This window comes from Chrysochloris asiatica, unplaced genomic scaffold (assembly GCF_000296735.1).
Source record: "Chrysochloris asiatica unplaced genomic scaffold, ChrAsi1.0 scaffold00031, whole genome shotgun sequence".
Lineage (NCBI taxonomy): Eukaryota > Metazoa > Chordata > Mammalia > Afrosoricida > Chrysochloridae > Chrysochloris > Chrysochloris asiatica.
The window spans coordinates 20209253-20236656 of record NW_006408549.1 but is presented as its reverse complement, the minus strand read 5'-3'; the positions used below and the strand labels follow the sequence as shown (position 1 = coordinate 20236656).

General features: G+C 38.6%; 1 protein-coding gene and 1 pseudogene across 1 annotated transcript in view; one reads left to right on the top strand and one right to left on the bottom strand.

The window, feature by feature from the left end:
* Positions 1 to 3853, bottom strand: part of RMDN1 (regulator of microtubule dynamics 1) — a 39377-nt gene extending 35524 nt beyond the window's left edge. The window contains exons 1-3 of the mRNA XM_006859262.1: positions 3773 to 3853; positions 3330 to 3419; positions 1366 to 1483 (exon numbers count right to left, since the gene is read on the bottom strand). Coding sequence (XP_006859324.1) covers positions 1366 to 1483; positions 3330 to 3419; positions 3773 to 3853 — 289 coding nt within the window. The remainder of the gene's footprint in view (positions 1 to 1365; positions 1484 to 3329; positions 3420 to 3772) is intronic.
* A 7081-nt stretch (positions 3854 to 10934) lies between these two features.
* On the top strand, positions 10935 to 26702 carry LOC102829535 (annotated as a pseudogene).
* Positions 26703 to 27404: the final 702 nt, after the last annotated feature.

Below are 27404 nucleotides of genomic sequence, written 5' to 3'. Positions count from 1 at the left end.
ATAAGTATAGGTCAAGTTCATCAAATTGTAACAATTTACACTTGCTTACTGTATCACATTTCTTTGTCATCCTCTAGTCGAGTTCTGATCAAGCCATCCAAGCTATGTCAAATGGATACTATCTGAAAGTTGGACACTTCACTCTCAAGTCTAGCCTTCCGTGGCTAGGTCAGTGTCCATGGGCTCATGAATTCCCAAGTCTCCCCAAACATCAGTCCAACCAGCACTTTCCTTTTTCCTCTCAGCTCAGGGTCGACAAGAGTCTATGAAACATGGTCAAACTCAGCCCATGTCTTTATTACTGACTTTCTCTCCCATGTCCACTCACAAATATATCAATGTGTTTACCAGCAAGCTTAAAAGCCTAAAACATTTTTTAATAAAGGAATACAAAAGATTGTTGACAGATAGACAAAGTGTATTGAAAAGCAAGAATGCAAAGAGAAATACAGATGTATGGGTTCCAATCTCTGCTCTGACACCACAGTTTTGAAAAGTTTAAGGTCATATTAAAATGAATATAACACTTTGGCATTAGAGAAAACAAAAGAATCGTTGTCACTATAAAGCTGGCGTAGGTAAAATTCTACCATAAAAGTTCAGAAAATAAATATTTTAGGTTTGAGGAGTCCTGGTGTGGTACTACAGGATAAGCACTGGCCTGCAAAGTCAGCTTGTACCCCAGGGTCAGTGGTTCAAACTCACCAGCTACTCTTCGGAAACACTACTGCTGTTTAAGTGTTGCTATAGGTCAAAGCTAACTGGAAGGCACATAACAACAGACCCTATGTGAAAGCATGGTGGCTCTCAGTATGATAAACAATGGAATGCAAACCACAAGGCTGGCGGTTCAAGCACACAAGATGCTCCGCAGAAGAAAGATGAGGTTTTCTGCTCTAGCAATGATTTACAGCCTTAGAAACTCAAGTCAGAACTGACTCGACGGCACTTAAAAGCAACAAGTCCTATGTGGTCTCTGTGACATTCCTTTTTCCTTCAACTCTGCAACTTTTAAAAAAATGTTTTTAAAATCCTTAGTTTAAGGCACCTGCAAAAATATAAAATATTCATAGAGTATCACTGAAGGTGCTTGAGTTACTAGATGAAATTGTATATACATAGATAGAAACACAGGTCTCAGACTGATAAACAGAGAATATCAGAAAGCAGTCAAGACTATAAAAACATTAATTTCACTATATATTCTTATATACAAGGGTGCTTCAAAAAGTTCACAGAAAAATTTAATTAAAAGGTAATTTTTCCACGAACTTCGGAAGCTCCTTGTATATTGACAAAAATATATCCTCATTCCTCTTCCCTCAAGGGGAAAAAAAAAAAAAAAAAATTTAGTTTAGGGCTTACCTTTGGCTGCAGCATGAACCACAGCAGCCTGAGAAATGGCCTGGTAAATTTCAAAACCCAAATAAGACAAAGTTGAGAATATAAGACCTCTTTTGAAAGGTCCTGGATTTCCAATAACCTGAAAAAACAATTATGGTTAGTTATCAAACTAAAAATTTAAAGGAATTGCTACCCCAAGGAAAATAAAATTTTATTAATTTTCACCCACTTCACAGAACTGAAAACATGAAAATTACTTCATCAAATTCTTTATTCAATTTATTTCACATAATTGTTTTAGAGAGAACTTAATGAAGATAATGAATTTTTTCTCCATAAACTTTTTGTAGCTCTCTCATGTAATGCAACCTTACAGGAAAATATTCTAGATAAATTACCTTTAGGATGGCAGTAGTTCAGTCATGCTAATTAAATCTGCACTGTATTTGATGAGGCATAAATATTATAAATTCTATAAATCAGGATATGAACACATAATAAATATCAAATTTAGGAATAGATAAGATTAAGAATATCAAATATTGTTTATAAATGTATACAGTTTTAAGTAAGGATATCTTCAAAAGTGATCAGAAAACTCAGATATCCAAAAAGATCTAGAAATTGAGGTGTTTTTTTTTTAAATTATGGCCAGATTCTTGAGACTAAAGAAAATATAGATAAACTCTCCAACAATTAACCACTTTCTCCACATTTTTTCTTTCATTTAGCATCATTTTTCCCCTTTCAGTTGATGCATCCCTATCAAGTTATCAGCCTAAAATCAAGTTATCTTTGCAAGTTGCACCTAAATGTATCCCCTTTCTTAAAAACAAAAACCTTCACCTTGACTTCACAACCCTCATCAGTCTATTTCCCAGTTCCTCTTTTTAGCAAAACTCTTCAAAAAAGCATCTGTACCCTGTCTACACTTTTCTTCCCATTCTCTTGTGAACAAATCCCTCTTTCATGCCCATAATTCCACTGATGGTATTCTAGTTAAGGTCACCAAGGATGCTGCTAGTTCCTCAGTCAACCCTGAGTTCTCACTTTACTTGACCTACATGTAGCAAGTAAGAGCTGATTACTTTTTTAGAAAACAAATGGGTGTTTAATTTTTAAAAACAGCATTATTGAGGAATAAATGACATATAGTAAACTACATACATAAAAATCTACGATTTGTTAAGTTTTGATGTATGTGCATAACACACCCATCAACTCTTAAAAAAGTTTACTCATAACTCATTTTAAATCATCTCCTCCCGATTCCACCTGTCCCTGCAACCACTTATCTGTTTTCTACTACTATCTTTCATTCTTGAAACACTCTTCACTTAGCTTTTAGAATGGTGGTGGTGGTTATATGCTGTGGAGTCAGTTCCAAGTCAAAGTGACCCTGTACAGGGTTTTTGAGGCTGTAAATCTTTACGGGATCAGAACGCCTCTTCTTTCTCCTGTGGAACAGCTGGTAGTTTCGAACTGCTGACCTTGCAGCAGTTTGCAGCCCGATCCGTAACCACTACGCTAATGCTACTCTTCAATTTCATCCTGCTTCAAGACTGCTCCTTCTCAGTCTCCTTTGCTGGTTCCTCATCTCTACTCCCTCCATGCCCAGGTATGTCCTGGGCTTATTTCCATAACTCTTTCTTTTCTCCATTTGTATCACTTTGGTGATCTCATTTAGTCTGATTAGTTTAAATACTATTTGGTGTCCAAAGAACCCAAATATAGTCTCCAACCAGATGTCTCCTAAACTTCAGAATCTTCTGTCAAACTGCCTACCCAACATCTATCTCTACATGAAATCTATGAAGTTATCTCAAATTTAACAGTCAAACCAGCTGTCCCTTTCCCAAAACTCATGGTAAGTGGAAATTTCATTCTTCTAGTAGTCTAAGCTATTAAAGAAAAACCAAAAATTTGGAATCATCCTGAACTGTGCTTCTTTCTCTTTAAAACCCACATCAGATCCAAAATCTAACCAGTATCCGAACACTCTCACCATCTCCAATGCTACCACTCTGGTCCAAGCCTCTATCACCACTTATCTGGATTATGGCAATACAAGTAGGCTTCAAAAAGTTCATGGAAAAACAGAATGAAAAGATCATGGAATTTTTCCATGAACTTTTTGAAGTCCCCTCATAGCCTATGCTAATTGGTCTTCTGTGTCTGCCTTTACTGTCTCAGGTCTATTCTCAACACACTAGCCAGAGGAATCCCTTTTAAACATGCTATATCACCTCACATATCTGCTCAAAACTCTCTAATAGCTTCCCATGTTACTGATTGTAAAAGCCTAAAACTACCCTGGAGGCCCTACATCTCCATGTCCTATACTTGCATAGCCCTACAACGCCCATCGCATCTCTGATCTCATTTTCTGCCATGCTCCACCTTGATCACTCCACTGAGGCCTCTTTACAGTTACTAGAACTCGCCAGGCATATTCCCGCTTAGCGCTCTGCACGTGCTCTGTCCTCAGCCCATAATGTTCCTTCCCCATGTTCACACGATTTGCTCCATCACCACTTTCAGGTCTTTGCTCAATTATTATTTTCTCAATGAAGAATTCTATAATGCTGTATTTAAAATTGCAACTACTGTTCCTAGCGTTCCCTATTACTACCTTACAAAGTAAGCCTTTTATAATGAGTCTCTTCTAACTAAAATGTTATCTCTAGTATGGTCAGCACCTAGATTAGTGCCTGGTATATAAATATTTGTTAATAAAGGGCTGGGAGAAGAGGTTGGAGATTTAAATATTGACTTTGGTACTACCTAAAATGCCTCTATGCCTTGTTCTTCATTTATAAAATTGGGAATTTTGTAAACTGTGGGCACTACTTCATGACTGCTGATATTGAAAGAGTACTGAAATATAAATAAATGAATCTCAACAACTCAAGAGCCCACCCACCACCAATTGGTATTAGTGTCATTTTCTAGCTACATATTCTGTTCATAGAGACAACCCCGTGGAAGCATAATTACAAATGGACAACTACCCACACTGTTTAATTTATATCCTTTTCATTTAATAACTTCTCATTTATTTTATGAACTATATAACTTTATGCTTGAGTTCACATCTTCTAATAATTTTTTTACAATATTGAAAGAAGCCTTATAATTTGCGTCAAGTATACTAGAAGAGTTTGAAGATTTCATTATTGTTTTTGATCAAAGCAAAGACTTACTAGTACCAAAGTACACACTTAACAATTTTTAAAAGGATTAGTGTGACTGACCTTAACCAAGAGTATCCCTAGAATAGGATACTACTGAGAACTACAAAGGAATGAACTACTGGCACATGTAACAACATGCATGAATTTTAATAACATCATGCTATATGATAAATGTTACCAAACTTTACCATAATTTTTTTAAAGATTAATTTTTATTTGATGATGTGGGAGGTGGGATTACGTTGAGTGAAAGAAGTCAGATACAGGAGTATAGTTAGTATATGATTCGATTCACATAAATTTCTAGAAAAGATTAATATTATAAGTGATAGAAAGCAACCTAGTTGTTGCTTGGGGCTGAGGGTAAGGGATTGATAAGGATGGGAGCACAAGGGAAATTTTGAAGTCATAAAATGTTCTATACCTTGGTCAGTGAGGATATATCCTGTTAAAACTCAAGTCTTATGTAAAATGGGTGCTTTTTATTTCTAGAAGCTGTATTCCAATAACGTTGATTTTAAAAGTCAATTAAAATCTTTAATTGAACTGCCACTTAGCACCCAGCACTAAGCTGGCTACGGTCACAAGCTAGACTAAGTTCTTAAAAGATAAATGGTTTATTTGCTTTCCTGAACATGAATATCAGGATACAGAAACAACTCGGTTCAACACAAATCAATAGCAAAACAGTAGAAATCAATTTAATATAGTAAAAAATTTAGCCCTTAATTTTTTTTAGTTTATTTTTACTTGCAAAATAGTAAAACTTAACTTAACAGAGTCCTGGTGTGGCACTGGGTTAATGTGCCAGACTGCAAAGTCGTTTAAACTGCAAGGTTGGTGCTTCAAGCTCACTGGCTGTTCTTTGGAAACCCTACACAGGGTCGCTATGGGTTGGAATTGATTTGAAGGCACTTAATAACAACAACATCACCTTAGCTGATGCAATGTACCTCTCTGCCCACCACTTGCAAAGGAGAGAGAAATCATGTTGTTGGAACCAAGAAATCAAATTAAAAAGCCAGGATTCAGTGCCACCTTCAAGTTACTGACATGTAAGACTATCTGAGACAGCTAAAATGTGCCATCTCACCTTGGCATACCCAGTGCCCAGTACAACTTGCCTTTCACATGAGTTCTCAAAAAACATTTGTTGAACAAAATAAGCAGGCTCCTTTGGATATGTCTTTTCTTCAACATTGATTATACCAACTTCAGAATTGGAATGAAATTAAAAAATACAAACTCATCACCAGATGGAAAGAAATATGTCACTACATTCTACTGGTTTTCCTCTTAACTTCCTGCCAGCTTCTCTTAAATGTTAGAATTCTTTCCTGATAGGTACTAGGCCTTCATCTCATCTAACTACTAAATTACTTTCATGTTCTACTTTGTTATCATTTACCACTCTATGCTAAAATCTAGGGAATCTATGCTCTAGCCTAAACCTCAGAAGGCCTATCAACCTACTGCCTTTTCAACATGTTCATTGGGTATCTCATCATAGTCACTTTAGTCTATCACATAATTCAACTTTCTTCATCTCCCAAATCTACTCTGTAACCTTATCCTAGCAACAAAACCACCAATTATCCTTATTCTCTAGCCAGATATCCGAAAATCCTTGACTCCTTCAAGCTCAACATCAAATCTACCTTTGTTGTGGTTAAGTGCCGTGAAGTTGGTTCTAACTCACAGAGACCCTGTACATGGTTTCCCAGGAACAACTGGCAGATTTGGACCACTGACTCTATGATTAGCAGTCCACTGCTTATTCTACAGCACCACATCAGGACCCCAAGCTATCTTTAGATCAACTAATTCTACATTCTTAATATCCTTTCATGGAGTTGTGGTATGGCACTGTGGGTTAATGCACTGGACTGCAAAATAGGTTTGAACCACAAGGTCGGTTGTTCAAGCTTACCAGCCATTCCTCGGAGATCCTATACAGGGTCGCTATGGGTCGGAACGAATTCTATGGCACTTGACAACAATACCCTTTCAATGCATCTGTTGTTCTTGTTGTTTAGTGCCCTTGAATCCGTTCCAACTCATAGTGACCCTATGTAGAGTTTCTGAGTAATGGCTGGTGAGTTTGAACCGCCAACCTTGCGGTTCAACTAACCTTTTGGTCCGTGCTTATCCTACAGCGCCACACCAGGACCTCTTCAGTACATTTTCATTACAATCTTTCAGTACTGTGTTTCAACACAATCTTCATTTCCTTAGCTATCACTAAAGCCCATTACCACATCTCTCCAGCCTATCCATTGTTCACATTAGACTAAGTTATTTTTTAATGAAAATCTAATAAAATTACTTCGCTGCTTAAAACCCTTTAATAGTTTCCCATATCCTTTAGAATAAAATCAGAAATAATTAACATAGCTTACTTGTTTTTAACATCTAGTTATGGTAGGTAGCCTCTAGACAGCTTCTAATGATTCATGTGTTGTGCTATTCGGGTCCCAGTGAAATCCCGTACCCTTAACTGTAGGTTAGACTGACTCCCTTAAAAGAAATAAAATACAAGAGAAGTGAATGATGTCACTTCCATAAGTAAATTATAAAAAGAGTGTGACTTCCATCTGTGGAACTTACTTTCTCATATGTTCTTTGATCACTTGCCTTGGCAAAAGCTAGCTACTGTGTCTCCAGACAAGCCTGTGGAGGAGAGCTCCTGGTGAATGACAAGGTATGTCAACAACCACTTGAGTAAGCCTGGAAGCAGATCTTACCCTCCACCTTGAGATAAGGCAGCTTGACAACAACCTTATGTTAGGTGCCTTCGAGTTGGTTCTGACTCATAGTCAATCTATGCACAGCAGAATGACAGACTGCCTGGTTCTATGCCATCCTCATAACTGTTTTTATGTTTAGGTCCATTGTTGCTGCCACTGTGCCACTCTATCTTATTGGGGGAAGGGGGTGTCTTCCTTTTTTTGGCTGATCCTTCACTTTACCACGCATAATATCCTTCTCCTTGGCTGTTGCTTCCATGTGAGTTAACTGTGGATCTAATCAAAATGAAGTCTTTGACAATTTCAATTTTTTCTCCATTTATCATGATGTTATTTACTAGCCGAGTGTTGAGGATTTGGTTTCTTTACATTGAGGTGCAATCCACACAAAGCCTTGAGTCTTTGATCTTCATCCCTCAATATTAGATCTCATCCAACTGTTCACACTTTTATCATCCCTCCCTTCAAGGCATGATTAAATATACCTGCATTGTTCTCTTCCTCATTATTTAGCACTCATATTTGTTCAGTGAGTCCTGGTGTGGCACTGTGGGATAATGCAGTGGACCACAAGGTTGGTTTGAACCATAAGGTTGGCAGTTCAAATTCACCAGCCACTCCTTTGAAACTCTACACTGGGTTGCTATTAGTCAGAACCAACTCAAAGACAATTAACAACAACAACAACATATTTGTTCAACAGTAGTCCCTTTCAATCTAGATATAAGATTAATGATAAAGAGTTCTCTCCTGTTCATCACTAATCCCCAGACCACAGGCACAAGTAAGCATGTACTAAGAACTTGTTGAATAATCAAATATTCAGATATGGGTATTATATAGATTACACACAGGGAGGAAAAAAAAGAAAAGAAAAGAAAAACAAAATCTCTCTAGAAATCCAAAAACAGTCTCAAATTTTTGAATAATCCTGAATGTTGTTGTTGTTGTTGTTAGGTGCCATCGAGTCGGTACCGACTCATAGCAACCTTACACACAGCAGAATGAAACACTGCCTGATCCTGCGCCAACCTCACTACTGTTGCCACGCGTGAGTCCATCGATGCTGCCACTTGGCCAGACCATCTTGTTGGGCATCTTCCTATTTTTCTCTGACCCTCCACCTTATCAAACATGATATCCTTCTCCAGTGACAGGTCCTTCCTGACAATATGTCCAAAGTATGAGAGACGAAATTTGGCCACCTTGGCCTCCAAGGAGCACTCTGGCTGCACTGCTTCCAAAATGGATCTGTTGGTTCTTTTGGCAGTCCATGGCACTTTCAATATTCTCCTCTAACACCACAACTCAAAAGCATCAATTCTTTTATGGTCTTCCTTATTCACTGTCCAGCTTTCGCATGCATATGAGGTTATTGAAAATACCATGGTTTGGATCAGGTGCACTTTAGACCTCAAGCTGACTCCTTTGCTCTTCAACACTTTAAAAAGGTCTTATGTAGCAGATTTGCCTAATGCAATACGTTGTCTGATATCTTGACTGCTGCTTCTATGAGAGTTGATAGTTGATCCAAGAAGAGTGAAGTCCTTGAAACTTCAATCCTTTCTCCATTGATAAGAATGTTGTTTATTGGCCCAGGGGTGAGGATTTTTGTTTTCTTTACATGGAGATGCAATCCATACCAAAGGCTGTGCTCTTTGATCTTCATCAGTAAATATTTTAAGTCCTCTTCACTTTCAACAAGCAAGGTTGTATCATCTGCATATTACAGGTTGTTAATGAGTCTTCCTCCAATCCTAATGTCACGTTTTCCTTCATAAAACCCAGCTTCTCGTATTATTTGCTCAGCATACAGGTTGAGTAAGTATGGTGAAAGAATTCAACCTTGTCTCACACCTTTCTTCATTTTAAACCATTCAGTATTCCCATGCTTTGTTCGAACAACTGCTTCTTGGTCCAGGTACAGATTCCTCATGAGTACAATAAGTGTTCTGGAATACTCATACTTCGCAATGTTGTCCGTAGTCATGATCCACACAATCGAAACCCTTTGCAGAGTCAGTAAAGCACAGGTAAACATCTTTATGATATTCTCTGCTTTCAGCCAAGATCCATAAATATGGTTAATTCAATTTATCAATATCATGAACTATACAAAGTGAAATATCTAGGAAAAAGGAAAGTAGAAACTACGAAGGCTATTAAAAAGCATTAATAACTGGAAAATTGATAATGCATAGTTCCTACTCCCTGAAAACTCAACATACCTAGAGGAAGGAAAAAAATTATTATTGCCTTTGGCATAGAGTATATTACTTATATATCTTCCTAGTTTCGCCTGTTTTTTTTCCCCATCCTTTTCTGTCTTGCTTCCCTAGTTTTAAGTGTTTCCTGGTTGGGCTTTGGAGGTAATCTGCCTGTCATCAAACCCAACATTTTCCTAGCTGTGTGACCTTATGCACGTTATTTAACCTTACTTCAGTTTCCTCCTCTCAAACATGGTTAAAATAACAGTGCTTACTTCAGAGTAGACATGAAGATTAAGTAAGATTTTGTTTAACACAGTGACTGATATATAATGAGCCTTCACTGAAAATTATCATTTAAACTAAGATCATCCCAAGAAAATCAGATTTTAAACTCAGCAATGTTTTAATTCAGAAACCTGAACCTAACTAGTTTCATATATATTTCACCGTATTTCCCATCCTTCTACCTCTATCATTTTTTTTTTTTAAGTTTTTACTGTGAATTCTGTGATGGTTTACATGGGAGAACATCAGCTTTATATTCATCTTATGTATTTCGTTTCATTGCAATGATCTACCTTTATCATTTGGAGTCCTGTTGTGGCGCTGTGGGTTAATGCGCCAGACTGCAAAGCCATTTGAACTGCAAGGTCAGTGGTTCAAACTCACCAGCTGCTCCTTGGAAACCCTCTTATAGGATCGCTATGGGTCAAAATCGACTCGACGGCACTCAACAACAACAACCTTTATCTTTTAACAAAGGGTCATGCCTTATTGTCTATCCTCCTGCCCCAGTAATAATTCTGACTTTAAACTTAGAGAACACTTCGGTTCACCAACCCATGCAACCTCTTTTCAAGATAAACAAACTGAAGACCCTGACCAGTCTAATAGTATAAAACAGAATTGGATTACGATTCGACATCCTATCATCCTTCCTTAATGTTCTGCAGATAAAAACAAGTGATTCAGAAATAATTGTTTAAAAAATTTTAAAGGCACAAAAATCTCTGCTTCACGTTTTCAAAATCACACCATAAATTATTCAGGCTGGCTGTTAGCGCATTTGGCATAGCTGCAAGTGTAACTTTTACTTTACAGCGATAAAGGTTATTTTCTAGTTTTTCACCCTTCATAATTTCAGACAGGAAGCACAGGAAGCAGCTTCTCATGGGGAATGTGTCTACTCCTCCTGTGACCCAACTCTGGTTTTCAGCGTCGGTCAGAGGTGATGGTGCACAACCAGCCCAGAGTTCCTTCCTCAATTCATATCCTCTAAGGTGCGCTGGGCTGAGAAGGAATGGGGCACTAAAACTCAGAAGCTGGGGACTAGAGATCGAAGTCAGGACAGCGAAGGTACCTCGGAGCCGCGGAGTCGCCCAAAGCTGCAGCGGCAGCGGCTGCCCGGAACTCCCATCAGGAGCCGAGGCACCGGGAGAATGACACGTCCCAAAGGCAGAAAGCGCCACATTCGCACAACCAGCTCCATGACCTACATTCGTAGCCTGACCACTCACTCACGTGAGTGGAGAATGGTAAAGTGAAAGTTGTCACAGATCTTCCCGCGAGAACCATATCTGCATATTTCCTAGTTAGACCTCTTCCGGTCTATCACTTCCGGAACACGACGTCAAAGGGTGGGTAATACCCCTATGAGGGACGGAGGAAGGTGACTCTAAGGACTTTCTGCGCCTGTGCCAAATGGATCCTGGCTGTTTAATCTCTTTTGGATGCAGTTGGCTGTAATTCTCTAAGGACTTTTCATGGGGACATTTTCTAGGGACGGAAAGTGCTAAATTATTTTATAAGTATACTTGTGTAAACTGTTCATAGGGAGTGCGTAATCCGTAAGATTAGCGCTAGATTGAGAACCACAAGGCTGCTTCACAGAAGATGAGGCTTTTGGCTCTGGCGAAGATTTAAAGCCTTGGAAACCCTATACAGGGTTATTATGATTCGGCATCAACTCAGTGGCAGTTAACAACAACAAGCAGCTCATGTGTACTGTGTGCTGTTCAGTACTTTGAACATGTTATCAGGAGAAAGCAGTCCCTGGAGGTCAGTGAAAAAGAGGAAAAACTCCCACCTCCCCCTCAAAATAAGATGGATTGATAATGGGCTCAAACAATTGTGGCCTTGCACAACTGGGAAGTGTTGTGTTCTATAGTGCATAGTCTTTTTGAGTCACAACGAAACTTACACCACCACAACATGGTCACTTTCACACTACAATGGCAGAGCTGAATAGTTGTACAGTGACCATATGACTTATAAAGCATAAATATTTACGATCTAGTTTTACCAACTCCTGGTTAGGATGGCTTGCTTCCTTTTGTTCTAGTAATTTACAATCTTTGATGTGTTAATTCTCTGGTATTAATTAAGAGAAACCTCTAGGCTTTGTTATGGTTTAGCTTTGTTTTTGATTCCTCTGCTTACAGTGGTTTGAGGGCCCCCATGAGTCTAAATTCTACAGAAGAGTGCAATCTGTTAAAGAGACAATCTCCTAAAAGCCATTATTCTAACTATAGTTCATGATATTTTATTTGCACCCCCCCCTTTTTTTTTAAAGAAGCGTGCTTTGGAGACCACTCTTCTAATTGTTAGATACTATTGAGTCAGTTCCAACAAGACTAGATGTTTATGGGTCTAGATGCCTCATCTTTCTCCTGCAGAGTTGCTGGTGGGTGTGAATTGCTGACCTATGGTTAAACAGTTAAGTGTTTATCTTACAGCATTACCCGGTGTGTTCCGCAGTGAGAAGGGTTCACAGCATCTACTCTTCCAAACTCTAAACATTGAAGTTTGAGGTATAATCTTTTTTAATCATAAAATTAGATCATCATATAAATAATTCCCATCTCCATGTCTGTATGTTAGAGAGCAGGGGTGGAGGGTGTGTTTCTACCACAATATAAACAAACAAACCCAGACACATACATTAATTCAGTATTTAAATCTCTAATGTGTGCTAGGTATTATACTCTCTCAACACCTAATAACAATAAGGACCCATTATAACTGAGTTATAGAATTGCCCCATAGGGTTTCTTAAAATGAGATTTTTATGGAGAGCAGATTGCTAAATCTTTGCTCTCATGGAACCAATGATGAGTTTGAAGGGTCAATCTTTTGATTAGCAATTGAGTGCTTTAAACTTTGCACCACTACGGCTCCATGAACATGCTATATACCTAGTCCGTTCTCTTTGTCTGAGGCCCCTGATAAATATGTGCTTGCGTGTATATGTCAGTGTCTGGTGGAGTAATCAAATGAGTTAGGCTTTGGTGCCTCCTCATTTCTTCCATTTGCTTTAGCATCTCTATGCTGGAGAGCAAGTTTCAGTGTCTCCTCTGACATCCATTTGGCCTTTTCCTTCTTTCTTCTCTTCTTAATGACTTTTTGCTTTCTTCATGTATGATGTTCTTGACTGGTCCCTTCTGACAATATGTCCGAAGTATGAGAGACAAAGTTTGGCCATCCTGGCCTCCAAGGAGCACTCTGGCTGCACTTCTTCCAACACAAATCTGATTGTTCTTTCAGCAGCCCATGGCACTTTCAATATTCTCCTCCAACACCATAACTCAGAAGAATCAATTCTTCTGTGATCTTCCTTATTCACTGTACAGCTTTCACATGCATATGAGGTTATTGAAAATACCATGGCTTGGGTCAGGCTCACCTTAGTCCTCAAGCTGACATCTTTGCTCTTCAACACTTTAAAAAGGTCTTGTGCAGTAGATTTGCCTAATGCAATACGTTGTTTGATTTCTTGACTGCTGCTTCCATCAGTGTTTATAGTTGATCCAAGAACGAAATCCTTGACAACTTCAATCTTTTCTCCATTGATAAGAATGCTGTTTATTGGTCCATTGGTGAAGATTTTTGTTTTCTTTACATTGAAATGCAATCCATACCAAAGGCTGTGCTCTTTGATCTTCATCAGTAAGTATTTTAAGTCTTCTTCACTTTCAGCAAGCAAGATTGTATCATCTGCATATTACAGGTTGTTAATGTGCCTTCCTACAATTCTGATGCCACATTTTTCTTCACATAATCCAGCTTCTCAGATTATTTGCTTAGCATACAGGTTGAATAAGTATGATGAAAGAATACAACCTTGTCTCACACCTTTCTTAATTTTAAACCATTTAGTATTCCCATGTACTGTTTGAACAACTGCCTCTTGGTCCATGTACAGATTCCTCATTCACAATGTTGTCCATAGTTTGTCATGATCCACACAATCAAAAGCCTTTGCGTAGTCAATAGAGCACAGGTAAATATCTTTCTGGTATTCTCTGCTTTCAGCCAAAGATCCATCTAACATCAGCAATGATATCCCTCATTCCATGGTCTCTTTTGAATTCACCTTGAACCTCTGGAAGTTCTCTGTCAAGGTATGCTTACAGCCATTTCTGTATTACCTTTAGTAAAACTTTACTTACATGGGATATCAAAAGATTGTCTGATGATTTCTGCATTCCATTGGGTCACCTCTCTTTGAAATGGGCACACATACGGATCTCTTCCAATCAATTGCCCAGATAGTTGTCTTCCAAATTTCTTGGAATAGATGAGTGAGTGCCTCCTGTGCCACTTCACTTTCTTGAAAAATTTCAGTTTCGATTCCATAAATTCCTGGTGCCTTGTTCTTTGCCAATTCCTTCAGTGTACCTTGGACTTCTTCCTTCAATATTATTGGCTCTTGATCATATGCTACCTCTTGAAATGATTGAACATCAACCACTTCCCTTAGATGCAGTGCCTCTGTGTATTCTTTCCATCTTCTTTTGATGCTTTCTGCACCATTTAATAATTTGCCCAGAGCATCCTTCACTAATGAAATTTGAGGCTTGATTTTTTTTCTTCAGTACCCCCAGCTTGAGAAATGCTGAGCGTATTCTTCCCTTTTGGTTTCCTGACTCCAGATCTTTGCACATTTCATTGTAATATTTTAATTTGTTTTCTCGAGATGACCTTTGAAATTTTCTGTTCAGCTTTGGTACATATGACCAGATACCTACTGCCATCCAGTTGATTCCGACTCATAACACCCCTGCATAGGGTTTCTGAGGCTTGTAAATCTTTATAGAAGCAGAAAGCCTCATCCTTCTCCCACAGAGCAGCTGGTGGGTTTGGAATACTGACCTTGCAGTTAGTACTTATGCTATAGTGCCACCAGGGCTCCTGTTACCAGATAAGACTTTTGTTGCTGTTAGCTACCATATATAGTCAGTCACCTTCTGCTGGGTGTGGCACTATAGGAAAAGCACTTGACTGCTAATTGCAAGGTTGGTGTTTCAAATCCACCAGAAGCCCTGCAGAAACCCTATACAAGGTTGCTATGAGTTGGAACAGACTCGACAGCACTTCACACCATCACCACCACCGTCAGCAGACTGAAATTGACCAAACATGCAATCAAGATGCATTGGTAATTATTGGTGATTGGAAAGCAGAGAGGAAAGATCAATAGTTGGAAAATACGGCTTCAGTAATAGAAATTGATGGTTGAGAAATTTGCAAGACCAACAATATATATATTGCAAATATCTTTTTTCAACAACATAACCAAAACTGTAGAATAAGTACTAGACTTCTAACCACAAGGTCCACAGTTCAAACCCACCCATCATCCCTAAACCAGATCATTGTGAGTCAAAACTGATTTGACAGCACTTAACAACATCATCATGGGCAAAAAATACTGAGTTATACCGGAAGCATCAAAAGAAGATGGAAGGATTAAGGGAAAAAAAAAAAAAAAAAAAAACCTGACAAATTAAGCTACAGTAGTTTTGAAGTCCTGCTATGGAGTTGTAGGATAGGCACTGGTCTGCTAACTGCAGAATTGGCTGTTTAAACCTACCAGCCGCTACCTGGGGACCCTATATAGTGTTGCTATGAGTCAGAACTGGCTGGACAGCACTCAACAACACTTTAAAATGTAAAGATTATGTTTTATTAGGAAACTATTGTTAGTTTAAGGAGCTCTGGTAGCATAGTGGTTACCAATCGAGCTGTTAATCTCACGGTCAGCAGTTCGAAACTGCCAGCTGTTCCATGGAAGAAAGATGAGGCTTTCTGCTCTTGTAAAGATTTATAGCCTCGGAAACCCTGTACAGGGTCGCTATGAGTTGGAACTGACTCCATGGCACACAACAACATTGTTAGTTTACTGATGTCATACTGACACTGTGGTTATGTTGATTAAAAACAAAGAACCTTATCTGAAGTATTTACCAGTGAAATTCTGTATTGATGATTACAATAAAATATTCTAGAGGAAAAAAAAAAAAAAAAGAAGGTGGAAGGAATATACAGAGTTACTGTACCAAAACTAATTGGCTGATGCTCACCCATTTCAGGAGGCAGAATATGTTCATGAACTCATGGTTTTGAAAGAAGACCTGCAAGCTGCACTGAATACATAGATGAAAAACAAGGCTCCAGGAATTGTCAGAATACAAACTGAAAAGTTTCAGTAAAGTGATGTAGCACTGGAAGTGCTTACTCATCTTTGCTAAGATATTGGAAGACAGGTACCTGGTCAACTGATTGGTGCCCATTCAAAAGAAAGGTGACCCAAAGGAATGTAGAAATCACACAACAATATCATTGATATCACATGCAAGTAATATTTTGCTAAAGATAATTCAAAAAATGGTTGCAGCAGTACATCAACAGAGAGCTGCCAAAGATGATTCAAGCTGGATTCAGAAGAGGATTTGAAACTAGGGATAGTGCCAAAAAAGAAAAAAAAAAAGAAATGTGGTACCAAACATTCCTCCACAGCATTCTCTGGCTCAGCTAGGTTTGATAATTCACTGCAGTGGTCACTCAGAACTCAGACACCGTGCTCATAGTATGGAGTTTATTATGAAACTGTTGTTGTTGTTGTTGTTAAGTACCTTGGAGTCGGTTCCGACTCATAGTGAGGACCCTGCACAGGGTTTCCGAGGCTATAATTCTTTACGGGAGCAGAACGCCTCATCTTTCTCCTGTGGAACTGCTGGTAGTTTAGAAGTGCTGACCTTGAGGTTGGCAGTCTGACTTGTAACCACTACACTACCAGAGCTCCTTAATGAAGTGCCTGGGGCACCCCATTCTGCAAGATAGCTTCCCATCCAAAGTCACTCAGCTTAACTTGCTCTGGAGGCTGGGAAGCCTCCCACTCTGTGTTGTGCTCTGGTTCTTGGCTCTGCTGTTGCTGCTTCTCTTCTGCCACTCCTCCAGCACCACAACTTTCCTGTCCCTGAGTTGCCGAGGTTCAATGTGTAGGGAATCTCTAGATCTAAAGAACATGTTATGCTATGGCCTTTCCTCTTTGCTGTTAGTGAGATTCCCCATTCCTGCTTCTAAAATGGCTTATTTTATACATGTTAGAGTTCCAGTTTTTTTTTTTTTTTCAATTACAATTAATTATGGTAACCACTCACAACTGAATCTTAAATTCCTGTCAGAATCTTCTCCCATCTTCTTACCCAAACCTATCAGGAAAAAGCTGTTAGGTGGGAATTTAGACTATAGCTAGAATAGACATTAAGTAATTCGCGACACCACAGATATCATTGCTGATATCAGGTGGATATTGACTAAAAGTAGAAAATATCAGAAAGATGTTTGCTGATGTCTTGTTGACTATGTAAAGGAATCCAACTGTGTGCATTAAAACAAACTGTGGATAGCATTATGAAGAATGAGAATTCATGAATACTTCATTTCACTCATGATGAACCTGTACATAGGTCAAAAGGCAGACATTAGAACACAAGGGAATACGGAATGGTTCAAAATCTGGAAAGGTGTGCTGCACCAGGGTAGTAGTCTTTGAATAGATTTATTCAATCTGTGTACTGAGCAAGTAATCAATGAGCTGGATTATATGAAGAACATGGCCTCAGGACTGGAGAAAGACCTATTAACAACTTGTGATATGCACATGACATAAACTTCCTTTCTGGAAGTGAAGAGGACTTGACATACTGATGAAGATCGAAGACCACAACTTTCAGTATGGATTGTACCTCAATGTAAAGAAAATGAAAATCCTCACAACTGTACCAATAAATAACATCATGATAAACCGAAAAAAGATTGAAGTTTCCAAAGACTTCATCTTGCTTAGATCCACAACCAAGGATAATGAAAGCAGCAGTCAAATTGAACAGCATATTAAATTAGGTAAATCTGCTTCACAGGACCTCTTCAAAGCATTAAAAAGCAAAGATGTCAGTTTGAAGACTAAGGAGCGCTTGAACTAAGTCTCAGATACATGTGAAAGTTAGACAATGAATAAAGTTTACTGGAGAAGAATCAATGTATTTGAATATTTAAGAATAACAAGTGCCAGAAGAACAACCAAGCCTGTCTTGGAGGAAGTACAGTCAAAATACTTCATAGGAGCAAGGGTGGAGAGATTATGTCTCATTTACATTGAACATGTTCTCAAGTCCCCGGAGAAGGACATCATGCTTAGTAAAGTGGAGGGTCAACAAAAAAAGGAAAACCCCCAGTGAGATGGAATGACACAGTACAGCAATAATGTGTTCAAACATAAAAACAATTATGAGGAAGGCACAGAACCAGGCAGTATTTTGTACTATTATACATAGGATCAACTATGACTTAGAACCATCTCAACCACAACAACAAATATATATTTAAAATATATATATTAAAAAACAATGAGAACAGTACCTAGTTTGATTTCTTGACTGCTGCTTTCATGCACATTGATTGTGGACTCAAGTACAATGAAATCCTTGACAATTTTAGTGTCTTCTACATTTATCAAGTTTTCTTTTGATCCAGTTCTTTGGATTTTTGGTTTTTCTTAGATTGAATTGTAATCAATGCTGAAGACTGCAGTCTTTGATTTTCATCAGCAGGTGCTTTAAATCCTCTTTGCTTTCAGCAAGCAAGGTTGTATTATATGCATATTGCAGGTTTTTAATGAGCCTTCCTCCAGTCCTTTTGCTTTGTTCTTCATATGGTCCATCTGATAGCATACAGATGGACTAAGTATGGTGAAAGGATACAACCCTGATGCACATCTTTCCTGATTTTAAACTATGCAGTATCTCTTGGAGTCTTGGTGTGGTGCTGTAGGATAAGCACTGGAACATAAGGTCAGTTTGCACCTCAAGGTCACCAGCTGTTCCTTAGAAAGCCTATACAGAGTCACTATGTGTCAGAACTGCCTCAACAGTCCTTTACAACAAGTATTCCCTTGTTCTGTTGGAATGATTGTACAGGTTCCTCATAAGCACAATTAAGTGTTCTGGAACACCTGTTCTCAAAGTTATTCATAGTTTGGTATAATCCACACAGTCAAATGCCTTTGCATAGTCAATAAACAACAAGTAAACATTTTTTTGGTGTTCTCTGCTTGCAGCCTAGATCCATATGTTACCAGCAATGATATCCCTCATCTCGTATCCTCTTTTGAATCCATTCTAAATTTCTAGCGTCTCCTTGTTGATGTGCTGCTGCAACTGTTTTTGAATTATCTTCAGCAAACCTTTAATTGCTTGTGATATTAGTGACATTGTTTGATAATTTCTTAATTCTATTAAGTCCCTTTCTTGGGAATGGGTCTTTTCCAGTCAATTGGTCAAGTAACTGTCTTCCAAATTTCTTAGTATAGACTAGTAAATTATTTCAGCACTGCATCAGTTTGTAGAAACATTTCAATTTGTATGCCATAATTTCCTGGACCCTTGTTTTTCACTAATGCCTTCAGTCTGGATTTCTTCCTTCAATGCCACTAGTTTCTAGTCATCTCCTGAAATGGTTGAATACTAGTCAAAAATAGGTATAAATATAAAGGTTCTCAAGTACTCAAATACGATTAAGAAGATTGCAGAAAAGCTTTGAATTGAAAGCAAAAATCCCCTTACCGGTTTCTTCTGAACCCTAGTCTTTTTTTCCAGGAGAACAAAAGCACTGGACTTCATTCCTAAAAGCAAAGATGGTCTCTTAGTTCCTGCTGTTATTGTTTAGTGTCTTCTAGTTGGTTCTGAAACACAGCGACCCTGTGTAAGGTTTCTGAGGAGCAGCTGGTGGGTGTGAACTGCCAACCTTGTGGTTTGCAGTCCAGTGCTGATCCTACAGCACCACACCAGTCTCTGTATTATTGTCAGATTCAGGAGATTCATGTTGTTGTTAAGTGCCGTCGAGTGAATTCTGACTCATAGCAAGCCTGTATAGGGTTCATGTTGTTGTCAAGCGCCATCGAGTCGATTCTGACCCATAGGGACCCTGTATAGGATTTCCAAGGAGCAGCTGGTGAGCTTGAACCGCCAACCATGCAGTTCAAACGGCTGTGCAGTCTGGTGCATTAACCCACAGCACCACACCAGGGTTCATAGAAGGTTATTATTTGAAATATACATTATGATAATTGTCCCAATATTGTCCTTTATAACAAGTCTTCCCCACCCCCCTCACCAATTTACAGTAAAATTCAGGATTAGGTGTTGCATTTAATTGTCATATTTATTTGGTTTCTTTAAGTCTCTAATAGTTCCTCAGTCTTTGTGTTTTATGACTCTTATGGATTGAATTGTGTCCCCCCCAAAATATGTGCCAATTTGGGTAGGCTATGGAGGAGAATTACACAAAGTCCTCCATTTTGTGATCTGATGTAATTATCCTTTGTGTTGTAAATCCTAACCCTCTGATGTTAATAGGAAGCCCTGGTGGTGCTATGAACTAGTCTGTTAACTGCAAGGTTAGTTGATGGTTCAAAACCATCAGGTGTTCTGAGGAAGAAATATGACGCTGTCTGCTCCAGTAAACATTCATAGTCTTGAAAACCCTACGTAGGGGTAGTATGAATCAGAACCCACCACTCATCTGTCAGTTTGTTGTGCTGTGGTGGTTTGTGTGTTGATGGATGGGGAAGCTATGTCATTGGTAATTTAAGTTATCAGTAGAGTCACCCGTGATGTACAGGCTTTAGTGGAGCTTCTAATCTAAGACAGACTAGAAAGGAGGAGAGGTGGACCACTACTGAATCGTTGGCCAATAAAAATCTTATGAAGAGCAGAAGGGCATTGTCTGATGCAGTGCCAGAAAATGAACCCCTCAATTTTGGAAGGCACCTAGACTACCACTTAGGAAGAGGTGCTGCCTCAAAGGATAGTTGACCATAATGATATGGATGAAGCAAAGCTTTTGGAACCTTCATTTGCTGAAGGGGCATAACTTAATGAGTACAAACAGCTACAGAAATCCATTAATAATTAAAAGTGCAATGTATGAAGTATGAATTTAGGAAAATTGGAAATTGTGAAAAATGGAATGGAATGCATAGAGATGGGTATCCTAGGTATTAGTGAGCTGAAATTGACAGGTATTGGTCCTTGTGACTCAGATAATCATATAATTTACTAAGATGGGAATGAGAAATTGAAGACGAATGGCATTGCATTCATTGTCAAAAAGAGCATTTCAAGATCTACCTTGAAGTACAGTTCTGTCTGTGATGGTATAATATTCATTCTCCTATAAGGAAGACCAGTTAATACCACTATTATTCAAATTTACACACCAACCACTAAAGCCAGTGAAGATGAAATTGAAGAACTCTACCAACTTCTTCAGTCTGAAATTGATTAAGCATAAAATCAAATGCATTGATAATTACTGGTGATTGGAATACAAAAATTGGAAACAAAAAGATCAGTAGTTACAAAATATAATGTTGGTGATAGGAATTATACTGCAAATTGCATTATAGTATTTTGCAATACCAATGAGTATTGGTATTGCAATACCTTTTTTTTTTTAACAACATAAGCAGTGACTATACACATATACCTTACCAGATGGAACACACAGGAGTCAAATCGACTACATCTGTGGGAAAAGACAATGGAGAGACTCTATATCATCAGCCAAAACGAGGCCAGACACGACTGTGGAACACACCAGCAATAAGTTCAGGCTGAAGCTGAAGAAAATTAAAACAGGTCCACAAGAGCTAAAATAATGACCTTGAATCTCAAGAACAGATTTAATTCACTAATGTCCAAAGACCAGAAGGTTGTGGGATGACATCAAAAACATCACGTAGAAAGAAAGGAAAAGGTCATTAAAAAGACAGGAAAGAAATGAAAGACCGAAGTGGGTATCAGAGGAGACTCTACAACTTGCTCTTGAGTGTAGTTAAGCTAAACTGCTGTAAGCAATGATGAAGTAAATGAGCTAAACAGAAAATTTCGAAGGGCAGCTTGAGAAGACAAGTATTATAATGAAATGTGCAAACACTTGGAGTTAGAAAACCAAAAGGGAAGAACACAACATTTCTGAAGCTGAAAGAATTGGAAAAAAAAAAAAAAAAAATTAAGCCTTGAGATGCTCTAAAGGAGTCCTGGTATGGCTCTGTGGGATAAGCACTGGACTGCTAATTACAAGGTCAGCATTTCAAACAAGCCATCTGCTCCTTGGAAACTATACAGGACCACTATGACTCAGAACTGACTTGACAACACTTCACAACAACAGCAACATAGACAAAATATTGAATGCCATAGGAAGCATCAAAAGATGATAGAAGGAATACAGTGAGTTGCTACCAAAAAGAATAGGTAAATGTTCAGCCATTTTAAGAAGTACCACATAATCAAAACCTGATGATATTGAGGCCAGAGATCCAAGCTGCTCTGAAGGCAATGGCAGGGAAAGCAAATTGGCTCCAGGAATTAATGGAATACAAATTGAAATGTTTTAACAAACTGATGCAACCCTAGAGGCATTCACTAGTCTAGGCCAAGAAATTTGGAAGACATCTACCTGGTCAAGTGTCTTAGTTATCTAAAGCTGCTATAACAAAAATACTACAAGTGTATGGCTTTAACAAGCAGCAATATATTCTCTCACAGTTTAGGAGGTAAGAAGTCCAAATGTAAAATGTCAGCTGTAGGGAAAGCTTTCTCTTTGTCAGCTCTGTTTTTGTCTCCTGTAGGTCCATTGTTTCTTGGAGATGGCCATGTGTCTTGGTATCAATCTTCCCCTGGACTTAGGAGATTTACAGTACAGACCCCAGGTTCAAAGGAAGCACTGCACTGTAGGTCCCTCTGAGCCCAGTTCACTTCTCACTCCTTTTATATCTCTTAAGGGTGATTGTATCATATTAGATCTCATCATGGAGGTAATAACTGCATCTTAATTGCTAAACCACTGAGAATCCTGTCCAAGACAAAACCTTAAGTATCACAAAAGAGATTCATATTTGTATCCATTTCAAAGAAATACAATGGAATGCAGAAATCATTGAACAATACCATTAATGTCACATGCAAGTGAAATTTTACGACAGAAAAATTAAAAATGGTGGCAGAAGGACATCAACAGGCAGCTTCCAGAAATTCAAGGCAGATTCAGAAGAGGCCATGGAACAAGGGATATCATTGCTGACATCAGATGGAACTTGGCTGAAAGCAGAGAATACCAGAAATATTTTACTTGTGCTGTATTAACTATTCAAAGGTATTCAACTGTGCAGATCATAACAAACTATGGATAACATTGGTATGGATGGGTATTCCAGAAAGCTTAATTGTGCTCATGAGCAAACTGTACATAGAAGAAGAGGCAGTTGCAGGAATAGAGCAAGGGGATACTGAATGATGTAAAATGAGAAAACATGTGCACCAGGGTTATATCATTTCATCATACTTATCTGTATGTTGTTGTTGTTGTTAAGTGCCGTCGAGTCGGTTCCGACTCATAGCGACCCTGTACAGGGTTTCCGAGGGTGTAAATCCTTACGGGAGTAGAAAGCCTCGGTGAACAAATAATCTGAAAAACTGGATTATAAGAAGAATGTGAAATCAGGATTGGACAAAGACTCATTAGCAACCTGCAGTACAGAGATGACACAACTTTGGATGCTGTAAATGAAGCGGACTTAAAATACTGATGAAGCCCTAGACTACAGTCTTCAGTATGGCTTGCACCTCAATATGAAGAAAAAGAAACTTCTCACAATTGAACCAATCAATAACATCATGATAAATGGAAAAAAGATTAAAGGTATCAGAGATTTTCTTTTTCTTGAGTCCATAATTTACAGTCATGGAAACAGCAATCAGAAAGTCAAATGATATATTGCATGCATTGGGCAAGTTTGCTTTTAAAAGCAAAGATGTCAGTTTCAGAACCAGATAAGCCTGACCCAAGCCCTGGTATTTTCAATCGCTTCATATATATGTGAAAATTGGATAATGGATAAGGAAAATCGTGGAAGAATTGATGCATTTGAATTATGGTGTGGCAAAGAATATTAAAAGTAGCATGGATTGTCGTAGAGCAAAGAAATCTGTCTTGGAAGAAATACAGCCAGAATGTTACATAGAATTTAGGATGGCTAGACTTCATCTCTCATAATTTGGGCATGTTGTCAGGAGGAGCCAGTCGCTGGAGAAAGACTTCATGCTTGGTAAAGTGTTCTTGTTGTCATGTGCCGTGGAGTCGGTTCTGACTCATAGCGACCCTGTACAGGGTTTCTGAGGCTGTAAATCTTTACGGGAGCAGAAATCCTCTTCTTTCTCCCACGGAACAGCTGGTAGTTTTGAACTGCTGACCATGAGAGTAGCAGCCCAATTTGTAACCACTACGCTACCAGAGCTCCTTGGTAAAGTGTAGGGCCAGCGAAAAAGAATTCCCACAAGAAGATGGGTTGCCCATGTTGCTTGCTTTGCCTACCCTGTTGTATGCCATCAGTATTTTGGACATATTAGAAGGATGTGGGCCTACAGAGGTTGAAGTAGACAAGGACCTTCTCACATAACCAACACAGAGAGAAAGACTTCTTCTAGAGCTGGTGACCTGAATTCTGACTTCTCGCTTCCTAACTATATAGTTAAAGCAAGTAGTGAATCTTCCCAACATTTACAGAAAAAAAAAAGGCAAAACTGCCATCTTAAGAGAAAATGTGCTGAAGAATGTTTTGCCAGATTCTTAGCAACAATATAACTTTGTGAAAAATGTTAAAGTAATGGAGCAATTAAAGCACTGTAGTGAGATTCATAAAGAAATGCTTGAAAACACTTATTATATATATACATGGCCCTTTAATAAACCTGTTGATGTTAATATTTTGAAATTCCATACTACTTAGATATTATCAAAAATCCAACGTATCTCAAAACTATCAATTGCAAAATGGACAACCAAGAATCTAAGGATGCATATGAACTTGCTGCAGATGTTAGATTAATATTTATGGGTTGCTACAAACACAACCCTCCAGAATGAAGTATTAACAGTGGCAAAAATGTTCCAGGATGTTTTTGAAATGCATTTTGCAAAGATCCCAGATGAACCAATTGAGAATGATGTCTGTATGTTACATCAAAACAGACACCACTAGCTAAGCCCTACAATGTTCAATAGACTCCTGTGAACCTGGTTGGCCAGCAGTGTGGCAAGACCTGGGGACTCTTGGGCCCAGAGTCAGTGACATAGCCACAGAGGACTAGAGTGGAGAGTGAAGCGTCCAGCTGATAAGAAGAGAGGGCATATGCACAAGAACACCCACACTTGCAGATAATACCCATTTGGCCTGGCTTCAATGGCTAGATGACCAGAGATCAACTCGAAGAAGAAAGAAGAGGAAAAAAAGATAATCTGATACAATTTGATGAACTTGACCTACACCTATGGATGCAGTAGCTCAAAAGAGGGAACAAATCTTTATAGCAAGGATCATTCCCACCCACTCCATACACAGAGTAGACAGGGATGGGCAACTCGGACATTGACTACCCAAAATGGGGATGCTACAAAGGCAAGACTTGACTGATTTACAAGCTTTCAAGAGGGAGCCGAGATCCAGAGGGTGTGCAGGAAGGTAGAATCTTCACTGACTAGTAACCAATCTGTCTAGGCGGGGCTGATGAAATGAAATACGGATAGGTCTCTTGTGATACAATAGTGAATAATTGTTATCAAGACTGATTGTGAGGGTTGGAAATGTAAAGGTAGACGTTTTGTAACAAGGATGGGCATGATTAACTTTTCAGTGTAGGAGCGGAGGTCCCTGGGACCATCAACGGAGAAGAGCGGAGAGCGGGACCCTACCCAGAGAAGCAGTGATGCCTGAGATAGAGGCAGAGACCATGATGTGGAGAGATGGAGCAGCTGGGGACTTTAGACACAGAGAGGGAGAGGGGCTGTGTGCTGATGACTGGTGGAGGGGGAGGCAGGCTTGTAGTGTATACTCTTTGGTTGGTTGATGCTGCATGGAGGGGATTGTAATTATGGCAATGAAACGATATACGATAGGATGAATGTAAAACTAATGTTCTCCCATGTAAACTATCACATAATTCAGAATAATAATAAAAAAAAAACAATATCGGACACCACAGAAGCCCTTTGTGGTGCTTCCTCTGAAGATAAGACTTCTGATGATTCTGAAGATGAACTCATCCACGTCTTGCACATCTTCAGGAGCAATTTAAAGCTGTTCATCAACCCAAGTACCTTTCTGTAACCTAAAGAAAAAGATTGACAAGTCTAAAAGGGAAAAATTAAAAGAAAAGTTTAATAAAAGAGATGAAAACCCAAGAAAAAAGTTTAAGCAAATGAAAAAGTTTTAAGCAAATTTAAAACTAAAGGAAAAGTCCAAGAACAACCAACTACAGAAAAAGAAACAAGTTTTTGACCTGAAATCTGAGGCTGAAGATAATGCTAAACCTATGAATTATGATGAGAAAAGGCAATTAAGTTTAGATATAAACAAAAATCCTGGAGATAATCTTGGATGAATGGTGCATATAATATACTCAAGAGAGCCTTCACTGAGAAATTCCAATCCTGATGAGCTAGAGATAGACTTGGAAACAGTGAAAGCATCAGCGCAGAGAGAACTAGGAAAATGTGTTGCAGCGCGTCTAAGAAGACCACTAAACCCTCATGCTAAGAAAACAACGAAGCATAAAGAAGAGCTTCATTCTTAGACAAAACAGGAATTGGAACAGCAGTTACAGGATGCTAATAATCAGTTACATTGTAGAACACGTCAAACAAAATCTGAGACAATTCAGTCATCCAAGGAAGCTGGAAGAGGTTCCAGAATGAGTAGCAGCAGTAGCAGTGACAGCAGCACCTCATCAGAGTCAGACAGTCGTAGCTGGGAGTCAAACTCTTCAGACAACAGTGATTCGGAACCAGGTTACCTGTCTCTTTAAGTGTAACCTCTGTTTTGGAGAGAATACTTTTCATGTAATACTGAGTTTGTATTTTGAAGAAATATTTGTTACTTACTCAGAACCTATAGTTTAGATGCCATACGTGCTTTTAAATTGTATATATTGTTGTTGTTAAGTGCCATCGAATCAGTTCCGACCCATAGCGACCCTGTATAGGGTTTCCAAGGAGCAGCTGGTGAGCTTGATTTAAATGACAACCTTGCAGTTCAAACTGCTTTGCAGTCTAGTGCATTAACCCACAGCACCACAGAATGTTTATATTTTCCCATGCCTTAAAAAAAATACTGTATAAAGTGTAAGTTTTTATTATACCAATATGACTTATAGGCAAATAATGTTGAAAATAAGTTTTCAATAGGTGGGATAGTCTCTAATAAATATCAGATCTTAATATCAGAAAAAGGAGCTCTGGTAGCGTAGTGGTTACGAATCGGGCTGCGAACAGTAAGGTCAGTAGTTCGAAACTACCAGCTGTTCTGCGGGAGCAAGATGAGGCTTTCTGCTCCCGTAAAGATTTATAGCCTTGGAAACCCTGTACAGGGTCTCTATGAGTCAGAACCGACTCCATGGCACACAACAACAACAACAAAATATCAGAAAATGTGAGATTAAAAAAATACTAAATCTTCACTTCTTCTTTATAAAATAAAGGATTTCTCAAGGACATCTTTCACTTTATTT